We start from the raw sequence: 23,020 nt of genomic DNA, 5'->3' as shown, positions 1-23,020 counted from the left end.
ACTGGGGTCATTTATTTCTGATGCAGATGTGTCCTAAGGAATTGGACATTTTATACTGCATCTGGAATGAGCTACATTGCCTTCATTTGTATACTGGGAAACTTTCTTTACAGAGAGCCCAGCAGATGAATACAGTAGCCATGCTAGTGTCTTAGTGGTCTCTACTTTCTGATTCATTTTCTTCCATCCTTTGAATACTTTCTATAAATATATTGGATTTGTGTCTCTGGCATTCACTGTTGTCCTGGTGAAAGCTAACTTTATTTCACAGTATTTGCACATTTGTACATTCCCCTTTGATGTCCTTGTAGGCCACATTTGCCCTATTTGGATTGGCATTACAAGAATTAACATGATACCCATTACCATGCCAGTGAAAAAGTGAGCCTTGGCACTGAGAGACCCCTGGTTCCGTTGTGGACCTTGTATTGCATTACTTACTTAGCCAAAAGCTAAGTAAGCAGAATTGAGATCACTCAGAGAGATGCTATAATCCTAGAGTAGCATAGTCAGAGTCCATATCTCCCACTTTCCTGTCTACAGACAAGGCTTCTGTCAGAATGCTTATGTGGGAATGGAAGGAATAGAAGTGTAATCGTGTGAAGGGAGAAAAGAATCCTCTTGGACCCTGTGGCTTTGAGCCGGCAGCTGTCAGTGAGTCAGGGGCTCACTCTTCTTATGTTGTCACATGTGTTGAGTGACTTTGAGATTTACTTTTTCCACAAATATTCACTCAACATCTGTTATTACCACACTCTGTGTGCTTCAGGGGCTTTCTAGAAAGTCCAGCTTACTTATGAATCTTTAAGAGCCAGCTTCCATCTGTTAGAAAGACTTGCTTTTCACTTTGGTATTACACAGACCACATCCCTTTGTTGGTCAAGATAAACTCTGGAGATAATAGACTCTGCCCTAATTTTTCCATAGCTCTGTGAGGTAACAAAAATGATTACTTACTAGTATAACAAGACTGTTCAGTTTTAAGACAGTTGTGGATTGATGGCATTATTTAACCTTGATTTAAGATGAGTTTACATGTTAAATCACTTGAGTTCTTATTCTGAGAACTGCACATAGACAACATCTTCAGGAAACATAAGTCCAACTTGTTTTCAAGACAGTCTTGTAGGGTATGCAAGGTTGATCTCAAACTCTGCCGTGCCTTTAAAAGTGCCCCACTTATATTTACCTCTAGGAGTGTTGTGTTCTATAAAACAGAGAGAGCCAAGGATGTGTTTGATAGAGGCACAGAATGGTGAGGGGGAAGGGGTGCCTCTGCAGGTCCTTCCCCCGAGGTACCAGACACAGGACGGATATAGGATGGAATCTTTTATTTAGGGCATGGGAAGTGAAGTTGGGAAAGGAGGAGAGTGGGGGAGGGAGAGAGAGGAGAGGCTGCCCAGGAACAGGGGGAGAAAAGGGGGAGGGGAGAAAGAGGTTAGGGAGAGAAGGGGCAGAGTAAGAGAGGAAGTAGGGGGCAGACAGCCCCCTTTATAGTAAGCCAGGCATACCTGGACATTGCTGGGTAACTGTGAGGCAGAGTCTAGAAGTAATGCCTACCAAGGAGGATCCAAGTTAATATATGGGCTAGCTAGGTGAGGAGAGATGCTTGTAAATGATGACTTTAGGTATTTTCTTACACCTGAACTGAAGACACCAACCTAAAAGCTTTACAGTTGTCACATCTAGTCCCCACCTCTTATCTTGATCTCCACAGGATGGCTTTGATTTTCTATAGTAATTAGCACATGTGAGTTATGCTGCTTATCCCTCACCACCATCTTTTAATGCTAAATACACAGCCAAAAGTTTGACTAGAAGAAATACTCTGTACATTGCCTTGCATATTTTCCTGTGATTTAAGCGGACTTTTAAATTAGTGAAAATTCGTATAATGCCCATAATACTTTTTCTTCATCTTTTTAGAATGTATGAGGCCAAGATGAAAGAGCTCGAAAGTGACATTGCCAAGAAGAATCAGAGTCTCACCGACCTTAAACAGCGTGTAAGGGAAGCAACCGAGAGAGAACAGAGAGCTAAGAAATACACTGAAGACCTTGAGCAACAGGCATGTAATAGTCTTTAAATGCTAAAACACTGTAATACAGCTCAAGACAATCCCTGAATTGCCTGAAGGTAAAAAAATGAACTCCTGACAGTGTCCCCTAGGAGAGACTGCTCCAGGGAATAGTACTTCCTCCCACTCAGGTCTATGTATAAGCCACAAGCTGGCTCGGGACTGACTTCATTCTCTCAAGTCTCTACATCTTCACCATTAATCATGTCAGGTGTATTTTTAAAGAACATCCCAAATCTGAGGACTGTTCACTGTGGAAGCCATTACCCCATACTGAATGACTGCAGTAATTTCCTAATTGGTCCCTGTTATTAATATTCATAGCCTATATCTAACATTTTGGTTGTTTTCTTTTTTTTTTTTTTTTTTTGGATTTGTTTTTTTTCGAGACAGGGTTTCTCTGTGTAGCCCTGGCTGTCCTGGAACTCACTCTGTAGACTAGGCTGGCTTTGAACTCAGAAATCTGCCTGCCTCTGCCTCCCAGAGTGCTGGGATTACACGCGTGCGCCAACCACTGCCCAGCTATCTAACATTTTACATCTCCTACCCATGTTAATATTGGTTTTCTAACATTAACCCTATCAAACCTCTGAACAACTGAAATTCATTTAGGCTTCAGAACTTTATACCTAGTCACTATTCCCAATATCCATGTAGCTGACTTGTGAACTTGTTTGCTTAAGTTGAGGCTCTTCAGAGACACTATATAGGAGCACCCTATTCTCCCGAGATTATTTTTCTGAATCGCCTTTCTCTCTACCCTGATGTGTCACATCCTATCACAGTATCACTACTGTCCTCCCCCGGCATACACATACGGAGTCTGTAAGAGATTCCAGCTAATTAGGACACAGCTAGGGCTTGTGTGGGCATGCAGTGCTGCAGTGCTTAAGGACGGGTGACTTGAATGCAGACTAGAAAACAGAACTGTGGTTCTTTCATGCCTCCAAAAACCCAAATCTTATACTTTATTAAAGCTCATCCCATTAAAATGTCTTGTTTCCATGATGAACTTTTATCTTCTAATTTTCTATTCTGCTCAAAGATTGAGATCCTCAAAAATGTTCCAGAAGGTGCTAAGACAGAGCAAGAGCTTATACAGGAACTCCAGCTTCTTAGGTACAGACATTATGTTTGATTGCTTAAAATGCTTTACCACGGGGTGTGTGTGTGTGTGTGTGTGTGTGTGTGCACGCGAGTGTGCATGCATGTACACTTGTACATGATGCATGCGGGGCTTGGGGGGTATGTGCATACCATGTGCTGAGGAAGGTCAAAGGACAACTTGCGTGAGTTGGTTCTCTCCCTCCAAGAATTTACATCAGGTCATCAGCTTCAGAGCATGCATCCTTATCCACTGAGCCCCCTGACCATTTATTTATTTTTAGAAAATTATTTTTATATAGCCAGACTTGCTATACTTAAAGTCTAGGGTTTTTCCAAGTTTATTATTATTTCCTCCTGGGTCTGGAAACAGAAAGGGGATAGGATCCCAATACTAGTTTTTCCATAGTGTAACCTAATTTACACTTTGATAGCAGCATAGAATTAAACCTTAGTGTTCCAGAAGCAAATCGTAATGAAAGAGAAAGAAGGAATTTCTGCAGTCTTTCACTGTAAGAAAACTACTCTTGAAAATAACATCAGGGCTGATAGTAAAAATTTAGATTTTGTGTTCTTTGGGGATTGGAAGCAGTGAAACCTAGAGAGTAAATATTTATCTTGATGATCCTACTGCCACCTCTTCAGCACATGGTAACCAGCACACACTGCCAGAAACCTGTTCTGAGTCCTGTTTACCACTACTCTAGATGAATTCCCAATGTACTTTATATAAGGGGTGGCCCTGTTATTTATTTTTCTAACATGCTATCATTGTGTTCTAGATTAGCCAATAATCAGCTGAATAAAGAAAAGGCGGAATTAATCCATCAGATGGAAATTAGTAAGGACCAAACGGGAGCTGAAAGTAGCACACCTGGTAATGTGTATCCTACAACTCCTAACTCCCCCATGTTCGCCTTAGTGCTCGCCTCTTGTGTGTCTCATCATTGTTTTCTATACTCTCAAGTTCCTTATAGGAGCATTCAGAGCTGTTCTCTCAGGCTGGGAGAATATTCCCATTTATCACTTTAATTGTTGATACTACTAAGTAGCCTAAGTCTTTCCCCTTGTACTCCATCTAGGTGTTACAAGCTCAATCACAGTCCGTTACCAAGCAACGGATGCTGCTGTTTGCTTCTGGTTTCTAAGTATATGTCCTTCAGTCCCTATGAACGTTTTCTTCTAAATGTTATTACTTGTTGTCTTAACATTAGTGTAGTAGTTTTTAAAAATACTTGTATTTTTTCTATTATAAAATAAAAATGTACTTTGTATTCACTTCCATTCCTATTCAGATGTTAGCAGTCATTCCCCTGTAAAAGACATAATTACATACAAAACATTTTTTGTATGTGTGCTCACATACAGAATACAGTTGTTCTTAATTTTTAGATCTGTATTTGCAAATGTAACTGTTCATCACAGTATATTTATAATCCCTCAGATCAACTCATGCTGTTTTTGCTGACAAGTTAACTAGTCTCCCATATTCCCATCCCAGGGATAACAAGTTAGTGCGTGGCATTCCGTTTTCACATAGAGGTGATCTAGGTTGGAAAACTGGCTACGTGTATACCCAACTAGAGACTGAATCCTGGCTCTGACACTTTTAATGGGACAACCTCAGTGGCTTAAGACTACTGAGCATTTTCTTTTGAAACTAAAGAAAATATAACAAGGATGACTTGTTTCTAGAATCTAAGAACAATTTGAGCATATATATTTATGAATATATTTTCATTTCTCCTACATCTATTTGCTAATTGTTTTCTACCAAGTTTATAGGATTATCTCTTTTTAAAAGGGAATAGACCTTATATGTATATTGAATTTTGTGTATTTTTCCTGGATGCACACTATAGTTCTAGCTGCCCTTAACTTATTACAGAGAACTCTTAAGATCTATACATCATTCATGTCTTTAATAATTCCACTGTATGCTAGTGAATGGATACTAGTGAACAGTTTACCTCAGAATATATGCTTAGCATAGTTCTAAAGTTTCTGACATAACTACACTGTACCTCCTAATCATGCTGGCCATTATCTGATAGTTGAGTAAGTGTTATGTTATACCCCACAGGATTATACCAATATTATTTTCTGAATCATTTTAAACCATTCATAGAACTCCTGTAGAGTTCTGATGATATTTTGTATTAATGTATGACATTATTTGTGCCAGGCACTATGCTAAGGGCTTCATACTTAATGTTACTGCAGATCATCTTAATAATAAAGGCCAGTATCTTTCAGGAAGACAAATAGTTTATCTTTTCTTCATCTGTAGAGGTGAGATTTACATGAGATATGACATAAAATTATAAGGGGAACTTGCATTGTTGTTGTTGATTTGCAGCCTTGTTTGTCCTGTCTCTGAGTTAGAGGACCACCCTAGAGCATGCCAGTACACTTCTTGTCCTTATCATGAGAACTTGTTCTTTCCTTATTTCATCATAATACAAGTGCTTTCCTTATTTCATCAAGCTTGAACATTAAAACAAAACTCTACCTTTCAAAGACTGCATAGAGTGACATGACATTCTTAGCCTTTGTGCTAATTCCTCCTGCACACCTTCATCTGTGCCACACCATAGTCTTACAAATTTGGCATAAAGTGTAAAAAAAAACTTATATGCAGAGTCAAAGCTATATGGTGTGGAGGCATAAGTGGCCGGCTTACCATTCTAGTTCTTTGCCTGTATATTTAGTACCTAATCAGTTTACTGGTTGCACTCTCTCAAAAATAAGAATTTCTCTCATATACAAAAAATAACCCATATTTCTGATACTAGCAGCTCCCCCTGCTTGCTTACTGTGTCCTGACCATACCTCCTAGTGGTAGCTTACAGCTTGCATGAGACGTCTTCTGGCCATACAGGGCCCGATGATACCAGACTGCAGATTTCATGTTTCCTGTTTATTTTGAAACAAATCCTCTATCTTTAATTCACTCACAGTAAAGAAAAACATAAGTCATAATTTTCATGGCTATTTTGGCAGATTCTGATCAACTAAAGGAAAATATAAATGACCTGGAGACACAACTCAGAAAGTCGGAGCTAGAAAAGCAACATTTGAAGGTAATTCTTATTTGTGTCTAACATTATAGTATGCTCAGTGTTTTGTGGAAACAGCTTTGTGAAACAATTTTTATGATCCACCATCACAATCCAAAAATTCATGGATTTATTTCACACTCATCAACAACAAAAAATAAACCAAAGAAACAGAAAGGACTAGAGAATAAATTTATTTTTAAATTGTAACCAATGCACATCTCTTAATAGTTTTTCAAAAACTATTTTCTTAATTTGTGGGTCATGGTGGGGAAAGTGCTTTCTAAATACCTTTTGAAATTATTTTCAGAAATCTTCCCCTTAACTCATTTCTGTTCCGTCCCTTAAGCCTCCGGAACACGATGGTCTGGAAGTGAGCACTGCTGCCCCTCGCTGCTGTGTGCACACATATGCACCTCCTTCCCCGGGCGCTAAACCTTTACACGTCCCAGAGCTCCCATGATCATAAATATCATATATGAAAGATAAAAAATCAGAACATTAAAAATACTGAAAACTCTTAAATGTTGTGAAAAGCAAAGTCCCTTTCACTTGCCTGAGAATATCTGAGGCTGTTTAGAGATTCAGTCTTAAACTTCAGCCAAAGATGGCAGTGTGTGCATTATTCTCATGGTACAGCGGAACCCTGAACAGGAAAATAGAAAGAAACATACTCATACGTAAGGTTTTGAGTTTTATGTTTACAATTAAATCTAAATTTCAAACCAAAAACATGTATCCTGTATGTAACTTTTAGGAGGAAATTAAAAAGCTGAAAAAGGAACTGGAAAATTTTGATCCTTCATTTTTTGAAGAAATTGAAGACCTGAAGTACAATTATAAGGAAGAAGTGAAAAAGAATATCCTATTGGAAGAGAAGTTAAAAAAACTTTCAGAACAATTTGGATTTGAACTGTCAAGTCCTCTTGTTGTTTCTGAACAGCCGGAAGATGGAGAAAGTCCTAATAGTTTCCCTATTTATTAATGGCCTTGTTTAGCTGTAGATTTAAACCTATTTTATGAGTTAAGTTTCAGCTGGAAATCAAGCGGCTCTGAACTACAGAATTTACATCTCAAAATATTGTATTTTTTTTGCTTAAAAATAAAATTGTATTTAGTTTTAACTTGTTAGAAAATTATATTTTTGGAGACTTCAATAATTTATGATTATACAGTGCACAATGAGCTATGATAAATATTCCTATTTTCATAATATCTTAAATTTTCAAAAAGCATAAAGGTAAGTTTATAAATAATATTTACTATTTAAAATTGATTATTTTATATTTATTTTTGTGTTAAGATATTCAAACCCTAACAATGATTTCTATAAATACCTAAAAACATGTTTAGAAGTTGATATATATTTTGCCAAACAGCTAGCAAAATTAAATTGAAGGCTTTAACCTCTGTAAACATGGCAAACTTGTCGATATTAGAAACTCACAATAATCCCAACTATTATTTTCATTTTACACATCAAGTGTTATGTCTTTAAGCCTATCAAATTTCTGTTTATCTATTTTCAAAAACTGATTAAACAAAGACTGGTTATCAAAAGCACAGTCATATTTGTTCAGGTTCATGTTAATAATAACTGGTTTGGAATTCATGTAAGTATCTGGAAGTGGCCAGCACAAGCCAAGATGGTGGCGGTGGACCTGTAAAGAGAAAAATATGATGGTATTAGCTTTAGTCTGTAAATAACATCATAACTTACTTGTAAATACTTATTTCAGGTATCTGCTACCTGCCAGGTACTATGTAAGGGTCCACCTTTTCTTATTTTAATTATATGTCATAGCTGCTCTTTTGACATAGTGCTGTCTGTCTTCCCCATCTGATTATGAGCTTCCTGAAGGCAGAGAAATTGTTTTGTTACTTCTGCCAATACCTGAAAAATGCCAGTAATAAAATCAGGGCTGCTCCTTAAAAATTTAATGAATATAGTCTGTTGGTGACTACAGAAAAAAAGAAAAGTATGAGTCAGAATCTAGTGTCAGCAAAGGAAGGTAGAACAGTAGGGTAGTCTGGGATCCTGGTTGGTTAGGACAGTGTTGAGTAGCTGTTCCCTCCGCATGAAAACATGCCCTCTAGATGGAGCCTCTTTAAGGCTCAGAAAGAAAACAAACTTCATATGCCTCAGGAAGGTCCCTAAAACTCAAGAGTCCCAAAACTTTCTGCACGGTTACAACTGCTGGAGAGAAGATTCTCCTCCCACCAGAGGAGCTGGGGGCTGCCTGCAGAATGTGCGGGCGTCCCTGGATGCTGCTTTTGTGAGTCATCACTCAAGCTGAGAGGGCTTCGTATTGATGCTGCAGCCTTTGGGTCCACCGTGCTCGTGGTAAGCAGCTCCTGACCCATATTCCTGTAAATAACCCCAGTGAAGTCCCTGGTTCACTACTGGGCCTGTCCCCAAGACTTTATTTGTGCTGAGTGGGCATTTGTTCACATCTCCCTAGAACTAAACAGTCACACCACCCGACAATGTGTATTTTCCCAGATGGTAATGGAGAGTGGCGATGGGGAGTTAAGAAGGGGCTGTATCCTGGCAAGTCTTATCATCCCTGAACAGCATTATACAGGACACAATATACAATGAATACAATTGGTAGAAATGAAAGATGAGTGCTTTAGGGGCAACAGAGTAATTCAAGCCACTGAATTGCATGCTGGCCTGAATTAAAAAGAGCACCTAGTTGACTATAGAGAACAGAGATTCAACAGATGAGACCTTTAGAGAACTGGTAACCAGATGTATGAAGGAACGGCAAGAGGACTTAGACAATGAATGCGGTCTAATTTCAGGGAATGCTGTGGAGATGGGAGTGCAAAGACTCAGATTTGAACATTATGAATTTCATAAACCAGTGAGAAATCAGACAAGTCCAGGGGAGAGGGCACAAAGGGTAAGGTGATTCATTCTGTGTAACCTGCCACCGGGCACTTTTCTAGTCAACAAATTCTTGAAGTTAGTTTGGGAAATACTGAGGCACAGCATGTCTCAAAGAACTCAATGTGCCACATGAATTCCCAGGACGGAATGTGTTACCACTTCATCTCTGAAGCACATCTGGTATAGACAATGCCTAGCTAACCATCTCCATCAGAATGTAATCAGTCCCACACTTCCCATAAACTTGACTGATGGTGTACAAATTAGAGAAATATACCAACTGCATACCAGAATTAATAGAATCTGGACAGAGAAACTGAGTGTCACAACTTTAAGAACAAACTTAAGCTGGTTTTTGTCATTACCTTAATTAAACAGCCGTCACCACAATGCCACACAATGCCTTCAATCTGACCCTCTCTGCAGTCTTCAAACCAGGACAGCAGGTCATTGTGTTTCAGTGTTGGCAGATTTCTGACCTGGAATACTCCATGTGGTGTAAGAAAATGTAATGGGTATTTCTTGCTTCCTAGCCCTAAATGGTAAAAATTTCAAAGACAAAAAACAAACAAACAAACAAGACCAAAAAACATTTTCAGTCATATTCTTTTCAGAATCTTGCCAAGTGTATAAATGTCGAAGCATTTAGGAATAATGTTAACAAAACATTTGATTCTCTGTAGAGAATAATCCCAAGTACAATAAGTCCTTTTCTCATTCAAGTGTGGCACTTCTTCCATAATCTCTAAATTCACCTTCATGTACTCTCTACGATGAGTGTTGGGGAACTGACCTGTGGACCAAGTCTAGATAGACATCTATGATAAGTATGCAGCCTCATCAATTCATATAAGTACTACTGATAGTCCATTTCAAAGATATGGCTAATAAAGCTTAAAATATTGGCTATCAAACATTCTTTACAGAAAAAAACAAAACTTGCTAGCATGTGTTATATATATCATTAGCTACACTCTGCTTTTATTCCGTATTTGCCTAATATCATCTTTGATTCCGTATGTAAGCTTAATACCCATCACCCAAACCTACCTAAGTTTGTGTCTGCATACATGTTTTTGTGGAGTACAGGGGTGTGCCTGTTTGCAGCCCACACTGTGGAGACAGTAGGTCAGTACTGGGTAACTTCAGGTGCTTTCTACCTTGTGTTTTGAAAGAGGACGTCTCGCTGTACCTGAAGCTCAATGACTAGGCTATACTGTATCCCCAGAGAGCCCCCTATTTATACCTCTCTGGCTCCTGGACTACAGGCATGCACCACTATGCCCAGCTCTGAACACGGGTGCTTATGGAGTTCCCGATATTGTCAATCTGCTTTGGATCTCCCTAGAATTGTTATTACAGCTTTAGTGTCTTTATTATATGTCATGACTCTCCTTTCAAGTCTGCACTCCAGAATGCCACTGACTGACTCAATTCATTATGTAATACGTTCTGATGCTTAATACAGTATATTGCCAACTCATATGATGCCTATGTTTATTAATGACTTAACAGGGAACAGTGCATTTTCACCCAACTGCATCTCAGTGATTCCTTTTCATGCACAGTTGATAAAACTATCACAGGGAAGGATAATAGGACAAAAAAACCTTTTGCATTAATAAACTCAAATGATTAGCCATATATAAATTTTCCTGTGAACATAAGATTTCCAGAAATGATGTGTTCTTAGCAAATGGACACAAATGTGTTAGCTCTTCAGTCTGCTTCTCAACTTGACGTTAGGACTTCTCTATAATAACCACCTTCGCTTACCATATGGGTTTCCATTGATATTCGTTCCTATCAGCTCCAGAGTTTGCTCTAAGAGCTCTGACAGGGGAACAGCACTAATTTCCAAAACTCCCGGATCTTCAGGATGGTGCCTTAGTACCAGGGCAATTCCAAACTCATAATTGACTACAGATGAGTGCCAGCAATATTGCTTGCTGTTCTTTTCTACTGGTACCCAACCTGTTAAAGAAAAAATTGTTCTTATCACATTGGCTCTTTTAAAAGATACAGCCCTCACCCTCCCCACCCCACATTACTTCTTTTCTAGATTCCCTTATCATACAGACATTGAAAAATCAATGAGGTAGTTAACAGGTTTACTATTTTTGTTACAATCGTAAAGTGTTCATTTGTTTATCCTGTTGGTATTAATGAATTAAACATCTTCAAAAAAACTCATCTTGGTTGAGGGGCAATTGAACACTATACTGAGACAGCATTAAGCTGTTTTCTTTCTTCTTTCAAAAAAGCTTTAAGGTCTTTTCTAACTGCTTAGTATCATTTAATAAAGTGAGTTTCTCTCTCGTGTCAAAGACAACAGACAGATGCACTAGGTGTTCCAGTTTACACCACTGCTCCGATCAGGCTGACCAGTTTACTGATTTCCTGTTTGTTGTTACTGTTTTTTACTTTTATTGCTAGAATAAGCTTCTGTATTGATGCAGAAAACTTGCTACAAATAGACAAGTCACTCTAACCAAAATCTGATAAAATATGTTCATCCTTAAGAAAGATTCAAACCTAAAAGGATATCCCCTCCTGTTTTTTTAATATGAACTGTTACACTTTTCAATAAACATAATTCAGAAATTTTGCACTATAAATATAAATAAACTGAAGATCTAGATTAAAACAAATTCCTGATTGGACCTTTTTTGCTTGTTTCTTATACTTAAACACAAAACACACTTGGGAGGAGATTACGTGATACCAGGAATGTGTCCATTCTCATCAGGTACTGGCTTCCCGTTCTGTTTTTCTATTTCCTTTGCTGGTATCCAGCACTCTGGGACAGGCTTGAAGTCTTCCTCAGTGTTCCAATGAAACTCTAAAAGGAATCGCCACACTTTATGCGGTTGCTTTAAGACATGAAATAGAAAGCTGACGGATGCAAAGTGGAAAGAACAAATCCATCACTCTTCAGATGTGGTAAGTCCTCTCCATTATCACTGCCGTGTAACTACATTCCAAATTGCGGAACTAACACTTTGAATACACTACGGTGTACACGCACTATCGTCTAAAGTGCCAATATTCTGTGAGTATGAGTTTTAATACTCCCTATTTAGCACTTTATAAGTTAAATATACAGAGTATAGATAAGTAATCAATGTGTATAATATAGTCATCAGTGCAGTAATAAAAATCTTCATATTTATAACATGATTTAGGAAAACATTTTTCTCATACAAACAAAATGAAAATGTATCTCAGATAATACTGTATGTTTAAACAGCACAGATTGTTTTTCAATATTCAAGTGTGTGCATGTATCTGCCAGATTGCCTGTTTGTCAGAACACTGTCAATTTTTTTATAAAAGTATTTTATAAGTAAATATATATGTATATACACAGTATATGTATGATATATATATGATGACTATATATGATATGTAAATTATTTTCCCACAGATGGAAATTCAAAATGGATATACTGATAAGAACCATAGCAATAAACCACAAATTTCAACCATTTATATCAGAAAAGTATAAAGAAAGACCCACTAACCTTTTGCGCTTTCTTTTGAATGTAGAAATTTTTTAAATCTTTTGTCAGCTTGCTTGTTAGGTTTTCTATCTAGTCGAGCCCAAAGGTATGGCTGACCTGAAAATGTAAATATAAAAGGAAAAGTCAAAAGGAAACAAAGTTTGTTTTCAAAGACATTTCAAAGTACAAACAAACAAACAAACAAAGAAAACCAGTTTGTTTGTTTTTTCTGAAAGAAAACCAACATCCTTGACAGACAAAAGAAATACAGTCTATGCTTGCAGCACTGAGGCTGCACTGAGGCACCATCCCAGTGTGAGAGGATATGAGAGGATGCACTTCCTTTTTAAATAAAGAAGGTGACAAGAATGCATGATCCTTTGGTCAGAGTGCTCCCAGGTCCTTTCTACATGTGAGTGAGCATAGCCAGGTGATTGTGCTGACACACGCCCTGAACATCACCCTGCAGTGTGGGCTTCATTCAAGGTCAAGTCACTACATGCTGGTTCTGTAATTCAGGTATAATAGTCTGAGGGCACTCAGACTATTACCAGTGAAACTTTTGAATTGCACCTGGTTTCATTGCGACTTCTGCATAGCTTACTGTTGCCACTGCATAGGTAGCTGGAAGATCTTTATGCTACAACAAGCAACACCAGAAAATTCCACAGCTAAGACTCTACCTCAAGTTCCTGATTCTGATGTTACCTGACCGCATTAGTGGTTCCCACTCTGAGAAACTTGTCCTGTAGGACAAAAGCAGGGTAAGATACAGATTTCCCAGGGCATTTCCAGACCTGCTGCTCTGCTCTGCCGCAGTCTTACTTCTGATGTCCTTATTTTATTGTGTATTTATTCATCTGTCGTCTCCGTCCTGTGAGCATTGTTGAGCGGTAAAGCTCCAACACTAATTGTTGCATCACATCATGTGCATCACACACATGAATAAGAGCCTGAGAGAGCTTACTCAAATATATAAATCAGAGTTTCATAAAAACTGTTAATTACAATACTATTACTAATTACCCATAAACATAATAGAAAGAACTAGGTGAAAACTATAGTTTTTGGTTTAATAAACCTTTTGTGCTTTTTACTGGTAAACACAAAAAATGCATTTCACACATTATCATCAATATGACCACTCTCATCAATAATAACAACAGTCCTAAGAAGGATATAGAAAAATTGGAATATCTAGAAGCTAGAACAGAATTCTAGTATGACCATTATGGAAAATGAATGACGGGCACTCACATTTTCTAAATTAACATGATCCAGTAATCCCACTTGTAGGTTTCTACCCACAAGACAGAAGGCAAGTTCTGCAGGAGACTAATGTAGCATTGACAGTTTCATTTTCCATAACGGCTTAAAGGTTGGAGCAATCTGCATGCCCATCAGTGACTGAAGTGAACAAAATGTGCTATGTACATATATTAAGCAATCTTACAAATGTATATGATTTGGCATATGATATATTCCAATAGGGTTCAACACTGTACTAAGGTAAGAGGGAGCCAGCCACAAAGAGGCCATTTACACGTGTTTCCTACAGTCAAATCAAGAGACAAAGCAGATTGGGCTCAGGGAGAGGGGAGGGGAGTTCCCAGCAAGCAGTTGTAGTTCTAGAAGATGAAGTATTCTACGGGTGAGTGGTGGTGATGGTATCACCATATGAATGTCCTTAATGTCAGTGTTACATACCATTTTCAAGTACAGTTCTGATGGCAAATCTTTGTGTTTTCAGAACATTTCAGAACATTCCTTGGCACCAAGGAATATATCCAGCTCATCTACTTATTTTTATCCTTGGAGTTAATCCCACCATCCTTTAGTAATTAATTACACATAATGGGTCCCCTAATATAATCACTCTGAACTTTCTTTCTAAACTATGTCCCTGATCAGAGAGACCTGGCCAGTGGGAATGAAAGCCCTGGACGCAGCCCTGGGACACTGCAATGACAACAAGCTTCCGAGCTGGGCAAAGCCAGGTTCCATTACTGTACGGCCATTCATTAACTGAATGCTCTTAGACACTGCTGGACCAGGCTGAGACTCAGTTTCCTCATTACTGATATAGAAAGGCTTATTATGCAAATGAGGGAACTCAGAACACCAATTTACCCAGCTACCAGGCCTTTCATGGTATCAAGTGAACGTTAGTCACATGTCTTTTCTTTCCCCAAGAAAGTGAAACATAGCCACTGATTTATTCTACTTACTACCACAGTTAGGTTTTCAAGAGTTGAGAGTCAGTACCCATCTCAGATGGTAGAGGATTTATACAACAGTACTGTCAGTAGACATGACAGTTGGATTGTACCTTTGTAGTTAGTGACATAGCAGCATGTTCCATCCACTTTTTCTGTTGCAACTGCATTGTACACGTCTGCATCTAACGCCTTTTCACTTAGCGTTTCAGTTGCCAAAACTTTAAATGGCTTAAAAGAAGAGAGAAAAACAAAACTGGTGTAAGATATACAACCTCTCTGCCTTCAAACATAGGCTCACCTGAACAGTGCCTAATTTCATCAGTTCTAAAGGTCTGGCTTCTTTCCATTCTGCAAGAAAAGTTGAAGTGATTTATAAAGTTGCCTGAATTACTTGCTTTTTTGTTTAGTCTTTTGCTTTTGGTTTTGTTTGTATGTTTGTCTTTTTAGGCCTGGGTTACTCTGCAGCCCAGACTGCCCTTGACGTCCTGACCCTTTTGCTTTAGCCTCTAGTTCTGGGATTCCCCTCCTGCTCTATCACACTAGCTCACCTACCCTTTTTTAATGTGATCACAAGAAAATTCAACTTTGACACAGAGTGTTGAGTATTTACATGCTTCTCATTCATGCCAATGAAGCCAGGAAACATGCCTTACTCTGTTGCATCCTCAGCACAGGTTCAAGATGAACAATCCATTCTTTCTGACTATTCATTATCTACAATAAACACTATTCTTGACACTGGGAATACAGAGAAGGATAAGGAAGTGCTGAGCTCTAGTGGGCTACAACTCTGAGAAGTACCAAAGAAAAGGGAAAGGAGAATGACACAGAGTCCTCTGCGGGGGAATGTCTGAGCAGATCTGATGGATAGGGAGAAAAGGCACACAGTGAGGACATTCTCGTACTTGAAGAATGCAAGTCACCACATGGGTTTGGGTGTGTGCAGGGTGTTTGCAGGTAAAATTAGATCTCATGTTGGCTTAACTCCAGAGGCTGTTCTGGTTCAACCTGTATATTCACCAGTCACTATTCCCAATACTCCCAGATTAAGTCTTGGAGTCATTAATATGAGATATTTACAAATTTGTTTTTTCCAATCATACTTGGCTCTTAGTTGTAGTGGGAGTCTAGGAGAGATGGCCACATTTTCAGAAAATGAGAAAAAGATGGCTCCTATTTTACATTTGTAAGACTTTCTTGCAAAGCTGAAATTCACAAGCTTACCATAGAAACATGTTAAAATATATAAAAGTATGAACAAGATATGTGATCTCATCATAAAGATATGCATCTCTAAGAACTTTGTGGAATAATTCTAGTCTTCCTTTCAATGTCCCTTCCCTTCCCCCCAAGCCCCCAAAACCAGCAGTTCCTAAAATTGACAATTTCTTTAAACAGCCAAAGTCAAAATACATTCATGAATACAGTCTTTTCATGATTGATCTCAACATGATGATAAAACAACATATTTCTCTTCTCTGGTCAGTTGTGAAGATCTTACATATCTGCATAAAACCTTCAAGTCACAGATTTTTAAAGCATCTTACAGGACAGGGATGTAGCTCAACGGGGAAGCAATTGTCTAGCATGTGCAAGACTCTGACCTTATCCTAAGTTAATAACATGTGGGTCTCCCTACTCTCTTGGTCCACAAGGGAACAGCGATGATGAGCAGAGGTCAAGTAGGGCGTGGAAGGGGGTTTGGAAGCCCTGTGAGAATGTACTGTGAATACCCACACCAAGACCAACTGTCAGGAAGCAGATTACTTTGGATGATTCAAGGTTTATGTTTTGAGGGTCTGAGGGTAGCAGGATAGGCAACGGTTTGGCTGAGGGTTTAGGGTACCAAAATGACTCATTAGCAGGAGGAGGCATTTCAGGAATCTCAGGTGCCACCTGAACAGGTTCTTACCAGAAGAAAGGGAACAGATCCTGTGATCTAACTGAGGCTGCAAGGTGTGTTGGGGCTTAGAATTCCCCAGACATGGTCAGAGAAGACGCCCTGCTAATGAAGAGTCTCCCTTATTGCTCCAAGGCCAGAGTTTATCCAGTCATCTGTGTGTTAACAGCCAGGCTCTACAGGTGCCAGAAGAGTAATAGAGCACCAAAATGGAAGAGGTAATGGTGTGTGCGTTGGCAGGGGTGGAGGTGGGGGTGGTTGGGGCTGCAGGGAGATTGTGAAGTTTGTTGAACCCAAATTATTATGAAAATGACACAAGGGAACCTCTCTGTATGCTAATTAAAAAAAAAACACAGGCCAATGGTACAGTGGTAAAGTTGAAAAGAGTGGAATTCATTTCAGATGCACATGCTGAACCTGAGTTGAGAGGTTAAGAACCTTGCTACATATCAAAGAATCATGCTGATATAAACTGTCTATATATTAATTCTCTTACTTTCACTAAAGGCTCACTATGTGTAAAACACGTAGCATTATAACTAGTAAACCTTAGGGTGAGAATTCAAATTAAGAAATTACAGGAGGTCTGATCTGCGTGACCTAGTTAGGCTAGTGTCAACACTGCCATGGGTTCCTTGCATACAACTGGTAAACAATGCCTTCTCATTAGACTTTTGACAGTAGTTCCATGTTAGACTGCCATGATAACTCATTACTCCAGTTCTGTCAAGGGAAGATTACGATGTAGGTTTTCAAATCTGCCAGAACACGTTTGAATCACCTAATCAGGGAGAGTGCAATTTAAAAAGGGCTCTCCCACTCACTCCTTGCAACTAAGATACAAGAAGCTGGAGGTCAGGGAAAATGGGAACTTCGCCCAACACTCACCCCGACACACACACCCGAGTAAAACGTGCAGGGCTCCCGGACTGCAACGCCACACTGGAGGAGCCGCCCAGCAGCACACCCCGCCAGGTACCTGATGCTCCCGCTTGGCTGAAGGCTCAGCTTTCACCTCCGTCACAAACACGCATGGCATCTTCCGCTGCACCGAGCCCAGGCGGTTCATGGTACCCACGCGCAACGTGTCTCCACTGCGCTGGGCCCCGGACGGAGGAAGTCTGAAGCAACAAGCAGAGTGAATCCAAACACCATCCAGAGGATCCAAACAGCACCGTCAAGGTCCACCCCGGCGAGAGGCGGGGACTCACTACCGGAAGCGACGGCCTAGTCGCTGTGCATTCTGGGAGTTGTAGTGCGACCGTGAGGCTACAGAGCATGCGCCTCCACGTGCGTGATTCTCCTATGTTTTGATGTCCAATTTAAAAAGGAAAAAAAAAAAAAAACAAAAAAACGTTACCCGATGGCCACGACATAGTAACGATGATGTTTTCGGGAATTAATGTTAAGTTATAAGTGATTAATCACTTTAAGATGCATTTTAGCATGTATCTAATGGAACTCTTACCTACTTATTTTCTAACAAATTTAAGGGATTGGAAACCCCGAGAAGTTTAGAAAATACTTTTAGACATTTCCTAATGTTCAGACAGAAAACTTTACTTCCCAGGAAAAACATTAAAACAAACCTTACAATTAACAAAACTGGATTTCTGTTTGAATTAATCACCACACACTGTATAATTTGTTTCTTGATATCCTTTCCAAGTAGAGTAAAATTTAAGTTCAAAAACCATAAAGATAACAAAAAGCTCTGTCAAGTTTTTCTTGGGAATCCAGCAAAGACTTGAAACAGCTTCATTTGACTTACTGTCTAAAAGGACATTAGAAGGAAATAAAATTGATGTTTGAATAAAAAAATATATTCTAGTAGCAAACCTATCTCATTGAAACCTGAGACCACAGGGGGATTTTTGCCCTATCTTAGGTAATTAGAGAAGCCAATTTATGCTTCCATTATTGTTTTATGATTCCAATTACTATTTTTATAAATGTTTATTGAGCAGATATCTACTGCCTAGCATTTTACTTACTTGGCTCTTGGGGAAAAAAATCAAATAACCTCGTCTCACTTGGCAGTATGCATATGTCAGGGGACTCTCAGAGAGTAAAATGTTCCTAAACACAAGTTTACAGTTTTGTGATTACTAAATCGGAAGGGAGAGAGGGACGGAGGGACGGAAAATACCAAAAACACACACAATTTTATACAGAACAAAGGAGTTGGTGTAGGGAGAGAGTGCCAATGTGTTTCTGGCTCTGTTGAATTGAAACCAGAAACTTTTTAGCATTTTAAAGTCAAGTGTTGGTACCTTCTTTGAGGCTCTAGAGGAATCCTAAGCAACAGGGTGTCTTAATGACCTTTAAAGCTCTCAACTGTCACTTCCCAAACTGCCACAGAATATTCTAGATCCAACATTCTGCCATTTCTTAGAAAAAGATAATCTTCCAAAAACATTCCACTTGCTCTAAGCCTCTCTCTGGAAGGACCAACAGCTATATTTTGGTTTCTTAAATGCTTGGAGAAAGGTTTCCAACAGGAACAGAAGAGTCCACAGCAGGAAAACATCACAGGATCAGGTTATAGATGTAAACTGTGCCTCTAATGGATGGCAGCCTTTAGCTTCACCTGATTCCCATACAGAGCAGGTAGAGCCCCACCCCCACCCTGCCCTTAGAGGGGTGCTACAGAACAATAAAATTGAAAAGGACTTTTTTCCTTCTCTGATGAGCACACACCAAGAAGAAACTCCGTGTAAATCTATCTTGACCAGCACAAGACAATTTCTGGATCTGTTTTTGAAGACAAATTTCCTATCACTTTTCATTACAGGGAGTAAAAAAAAAAAAAAGAAACAAACAAAGAAAGAAAGAAAGAAAGAAAGAAAGAAAGAAAGAAAGAAAGAAAGAAAGAAAGAAAGAAAGAAAGAAAGAAAGAAAGAAAAGAAAAGAAAAGAAAAGAAAAGAAAAGAAAAATCCTCTTGAGTAAAATCATGGCTTTCTGTAGAAGACTAAAATGAAACCTGCAACAGGAAGGAAGTGGGGTGAGAGTGGGAAATAAAAAGTGATAGGAAAAGGAAAGAACCAAAATGAGGAAAGTGGGGGGCTTGGGGTTGTTATAGACTAACAAATGCACAATCAAGGGATTTTTTTGTTTTTGTTTTTATTTTATATATATATAATTTATTTATTTCTATTTTTCTGTCTAGTCCCTTTGGGTTTGGGGACTGATTTTGTAACGCCATTAGCTGTCGAGAGGTCTTTTCCCCTGTGAAATCACTTAACTCAGTTTGATAATGGTTGAAAAGCAGTGTAGTGAAACTTCACCCTTAATCAGGGAATTCATCTGAAGGAGATGGGATGAGTCCTCCTGTTGATGCTTCTTAGAGATGTTTCTCCCACTTGCCTGTTAAGGTGGGTACTTTGCTGTTGCAGAGCTAAAGAGAAGAGCAAACCAAAAGGCAAGGCTTATGTTTATATATTTATCAACATTTTCCTGGGCTTTGCTGAATTTTTGTCTGCTCCTTTACTTTTAACATTGCCTCAATCCTTTTAGTTATAAGCAAACTATCTTTTTCTACATTTAGTTTCATTTCCAAGATCAATACTCTGTACTAGGGATTCAAATAATTGATGGCAATTTACCATTTTACTTAAAGTGGAAATTGGTGTTTGTCTTGGTCAGTTGAGATTTCAATCCAAAGTTTACAGTAATTTCAAAACATGTTTTGATCTAGTGTGTTCAGTTGTCACCAGCCAAGTCCTAGGTGCCCCGTGATGAATAGACCTCATGTACACTAGGTTCCGATTTCCATAGGAAAGATGGAAAGATGAAGACTTGGAAAACTGTTCATTGAAATGTCTCAGTCTGGAAATCAGAGAACTTCCGAATGGTTTTCAGCAAAGTCTACAAGTTTTCAAGCACTCTGGAAATACAACATTTGCTATTAGATGACACAAATTCTCTTTTTCTGATGGATGGAAATGTAATAAAGCCACCAGATGAATAGGTACTCCTATTTCATGTGTGTTTATTACTGTGTTAAAATCTGCATGTGATATTTCCTAAGTCAGTGTACAGCATCAGGTACATAATTATATCATAATCAATTGTATCTATTTTATCTATTTTCTTGGAATATATATATATATATATATATATATGTCATATTTAACTTAGTTTTACTTCCAAACCACATATAGAAATAACAATTTCCTTGCAAAATACTTACCCAATTTTGACTTTGAAAACATGAAGTTATATATCTTAAATCAGAACACTGAAAGATAAAACACAATGTACAATTTACAAATAATGCTTAGTATATTTGATATATATTGGATAAGGGAAATAATCCACTAAGGTGAAGTAACCTACAGTTGCATATGAGGTCATTTATGATGAGCAAACAATGGATTATGTAATAATGAGGAAAATTCTGGAAGTTTGAGTTTGTGTGATTACTAGTAACCACTTTCAACATTTCTGCAAAGCTAGAGAAGGTATCTTCTAATTTAAATTTATTTAAGAATTATCTATTGTGTAATATACTGTCAACAGGAGGTCAGTTTTAAAGGAATACTACTGATAGCCTGAAAGACTGTGGAAAAGAACAAGTTTTCCCCCTTACACACTGATAGTTCTTATATTTGCGTTCCTGCAATTTGTACATATTTATAAAAAAAAAACAATCATTGGATTAGCAGCAAGAGATTGAAAATGGCAGAAGTTGGGAATGACTGCTATTTCTTTGTTAATTCCACATGCATAAAGGTAAATATTGTACAACTTACAGTACACATGCTTAAGATTTCTAGTTGAATGAAGGGTGAGTCAGCAATAAAAAGATACCTTAACTGTGATGGAAAAATATGTATTTTTCATATCCTGAATTTATGTGAGGAAATTTGGGTTAATTTAAAACTATGAGATGTTGATTATGTATGTCAATTTCATGTTAGTTTTCTATAACACTTTTGCATATATTAATCATTTCAAATTCCTAATTCTGTTCACTATATAATGTTTTTTATACTTGTAGCATATTGTTTTGGTGAATGTGATTTCAGTTATACATAATCCAGTAGTTGAATTCAGGTTACTATCCATCATGTAGTATCTGTTTTCTTGTTTGAAATTAATAAACCGTTATTGCATTCTTTTCTGCCAGTAGTCTATATAATAGAAAGTAATTAAATACCATGTACAGGGGCATAGAGTGCAACATGAACAAGTCAACCGGACTGGGATTATTGGATGTTAATAAAAACTGAATAAATGTAGGAACTCTCTTGTGCTCATGTCCCAAATGAACCTAAAATAAATCAAAATACAAAGAACGCTAGATGCTCTGTCTGGCTAAGCATCTTTTAGCTCTGTTTGAAACATGGAGTCCAGTTCATTGTTCATGAGAACTCAACCCAAGTTTGTCCTGCTACCTTTCCAAAGAGATCTTAGAGGACACACGTTTTGCTTCAGAATGGCACAGAGTTTTGTCTCTCTGTTTACCCCCAAATGATTGGAGATAGATAGATAGATAGATAGATAGATAGATAGATAGATAGATAGATAGATAGATACATAGATAGATGAGATAGAATTTAGAAACCATTTTACCTTACATCTCACAGGCTATCACAACATCCTGTAAAAGTACTTTATTTTATTTTTTTAAAGTGTAAAAATGAACAGAAGATAAGTGGTTGTTGGCAAGCAGTGAATCCCTGGTGATAAATCCAAGTTTGCCTGAATCTAAACTCACAGTTCATTATCCCTTACTTTAAGAGCACAAACTCCATCTTTGAAGGGAGAAGAAAGTAAGGAAGTGGAAAGAAGGCATAGCTTATATGTCAAAGAGAGAGAATGTGTTGGAATGTTGCTATTGTTTGCAGTTCTCCCATGTACAAGACAGTGGCCTACAGTTTTTCCAACTGTGGATTTATATGCAAAAGAATATATAATTAAAAATCAACTAATAGTAGACCACTAACACAATGCACATCTACTTTGGTTGATACATAAAAATACCTGTGTCAATATATTTAATCAACTATTTGCCTTCATAAGTCAATAACATAAAACATACATGTTGTGTGTGACATAATTAGTTCAAATTTCACAGTATCAAGCAATTGGGGTTCCACTTCCTCAATATTTATACAGCTTGCAGCTTCTCCACAGACAGTGCATCTTAGCGGCTAGGAGAGAATGTCTTCACATGCAGAACGTAGTTAGTACTTCTTAGTTGCCAAGATTTCCCCAGAAAGAAAAATAAATTCTCCCTCTCATTGTGTCAGGGTA

General features: G+C 38.1%; 2 protein-coding genes across 5 annotated transcripts in view; one reads left to right on the top strand and one right to left on the bottom strand.

The window, feature by feature from the left end:
* Cep290 (centrosomal protein 290) overlaps positions 1-7,364 on the top strand; it is a 79,735-nt gene extending 72,371 nt beyond the window's left edge. For all 4 annotated transcript variants that reach the window (XM_052165890.1, XM_052165891.1, XM_052165888.1 and 1 more), the window contains 5 exons: positions 1,927-2,068; positions 3,123-3,196; positions 3,964-4,058; positions 6,185-6,264; positions 6,998-7,364. In XM_052165890.1, coding sequence (XP_052021850.1) covers positions 1,927-2,068; positions 3,123-3,196; positions 3,964-4,058; positions 6,185-6,264; positions 6,998-7,225 — 619 coding nt within the window. In that variant the 3' untranslated portion in view covers positions 7,226-7,364. The remainder of the gene's footprint in view (positions 1-1,926; positions 2,069-3,122; positions 3,197-3,963; positions 4,059-6,184; positions 6,265-6,997) is intronic.
* A 78-nt stretch (positions 7,365-7,442) lies between these two features.
* Positions 7,443-17,959, bottom strand: C20H12orf29 (chromosome 20 C12orf29 homolog). The gene is made up of 7 exons (XM_052165895.1): positions 17,738-17,959; positions 14,969-15,086; positions 12,661-12,756; positions 11,862-11,978; positions 10,913-11,110; positions 9,502-9,671; positions 7,443-7,901 (listed from the first exon to the last, which is right to left on the bottom strand). The coding sequence occupies exons 1-7, from the start codon at positions 17,825-17,827 to the stop codon at positions 7,713-7,715; spliced, it is 978 nt and encodes a 325-aa protein (XP_052021855.1). The 5' UTR covers positions 17,828-17,959; the 3' UTR covers positions 7,443-7,712.
* Between the last annotated feature and the right edge of the window lie 5,061 nt (positions 17,960-23,020).

The sequence above is a fragment of the Apodemus sylvaticus genome, chromosome 20 (genome assembly GCF_947179515.1).
Source record: "Apodemus sylvaticus chromosome 20, mApoSyl1.1, whole genome shotgun sequence".
NCBI lineage: Eukaryota > Metazoa > Chordata > Mammalia > Rodentia > Muridae > Apodemus > Apodemus sylvaticus.
Note: the sequence above shows the minus strand (reverse complement) of the source record. Positions and strands in the feature narration are given on the sequence as shown.

Bases quoted from the DNA above. Each gene is read 5' to 3' on its own strand.
- C20H12orf29 (XM_052165895.1), bottom strand. From the start codon at position 17,827: ATGAACCGCCTGGGCTCGGTGCAGCGGAAGATGCCATGCGTGTTTGTG. The intron at 9,672-10,912 runs GTAAGCGAAGGT...TTTACCATTTAG, and splicing joins TATCAATGGAAACCCATATG to GGCTAGGAAGCAAGAAATAC. The intron at 7,902-9,501 runs GTAATGACAAAA...TTCTCTTTACAG, and splicing joins GTGACGGCTGTTTAATTAAG to GTCCACCGCCACCATCTTGG.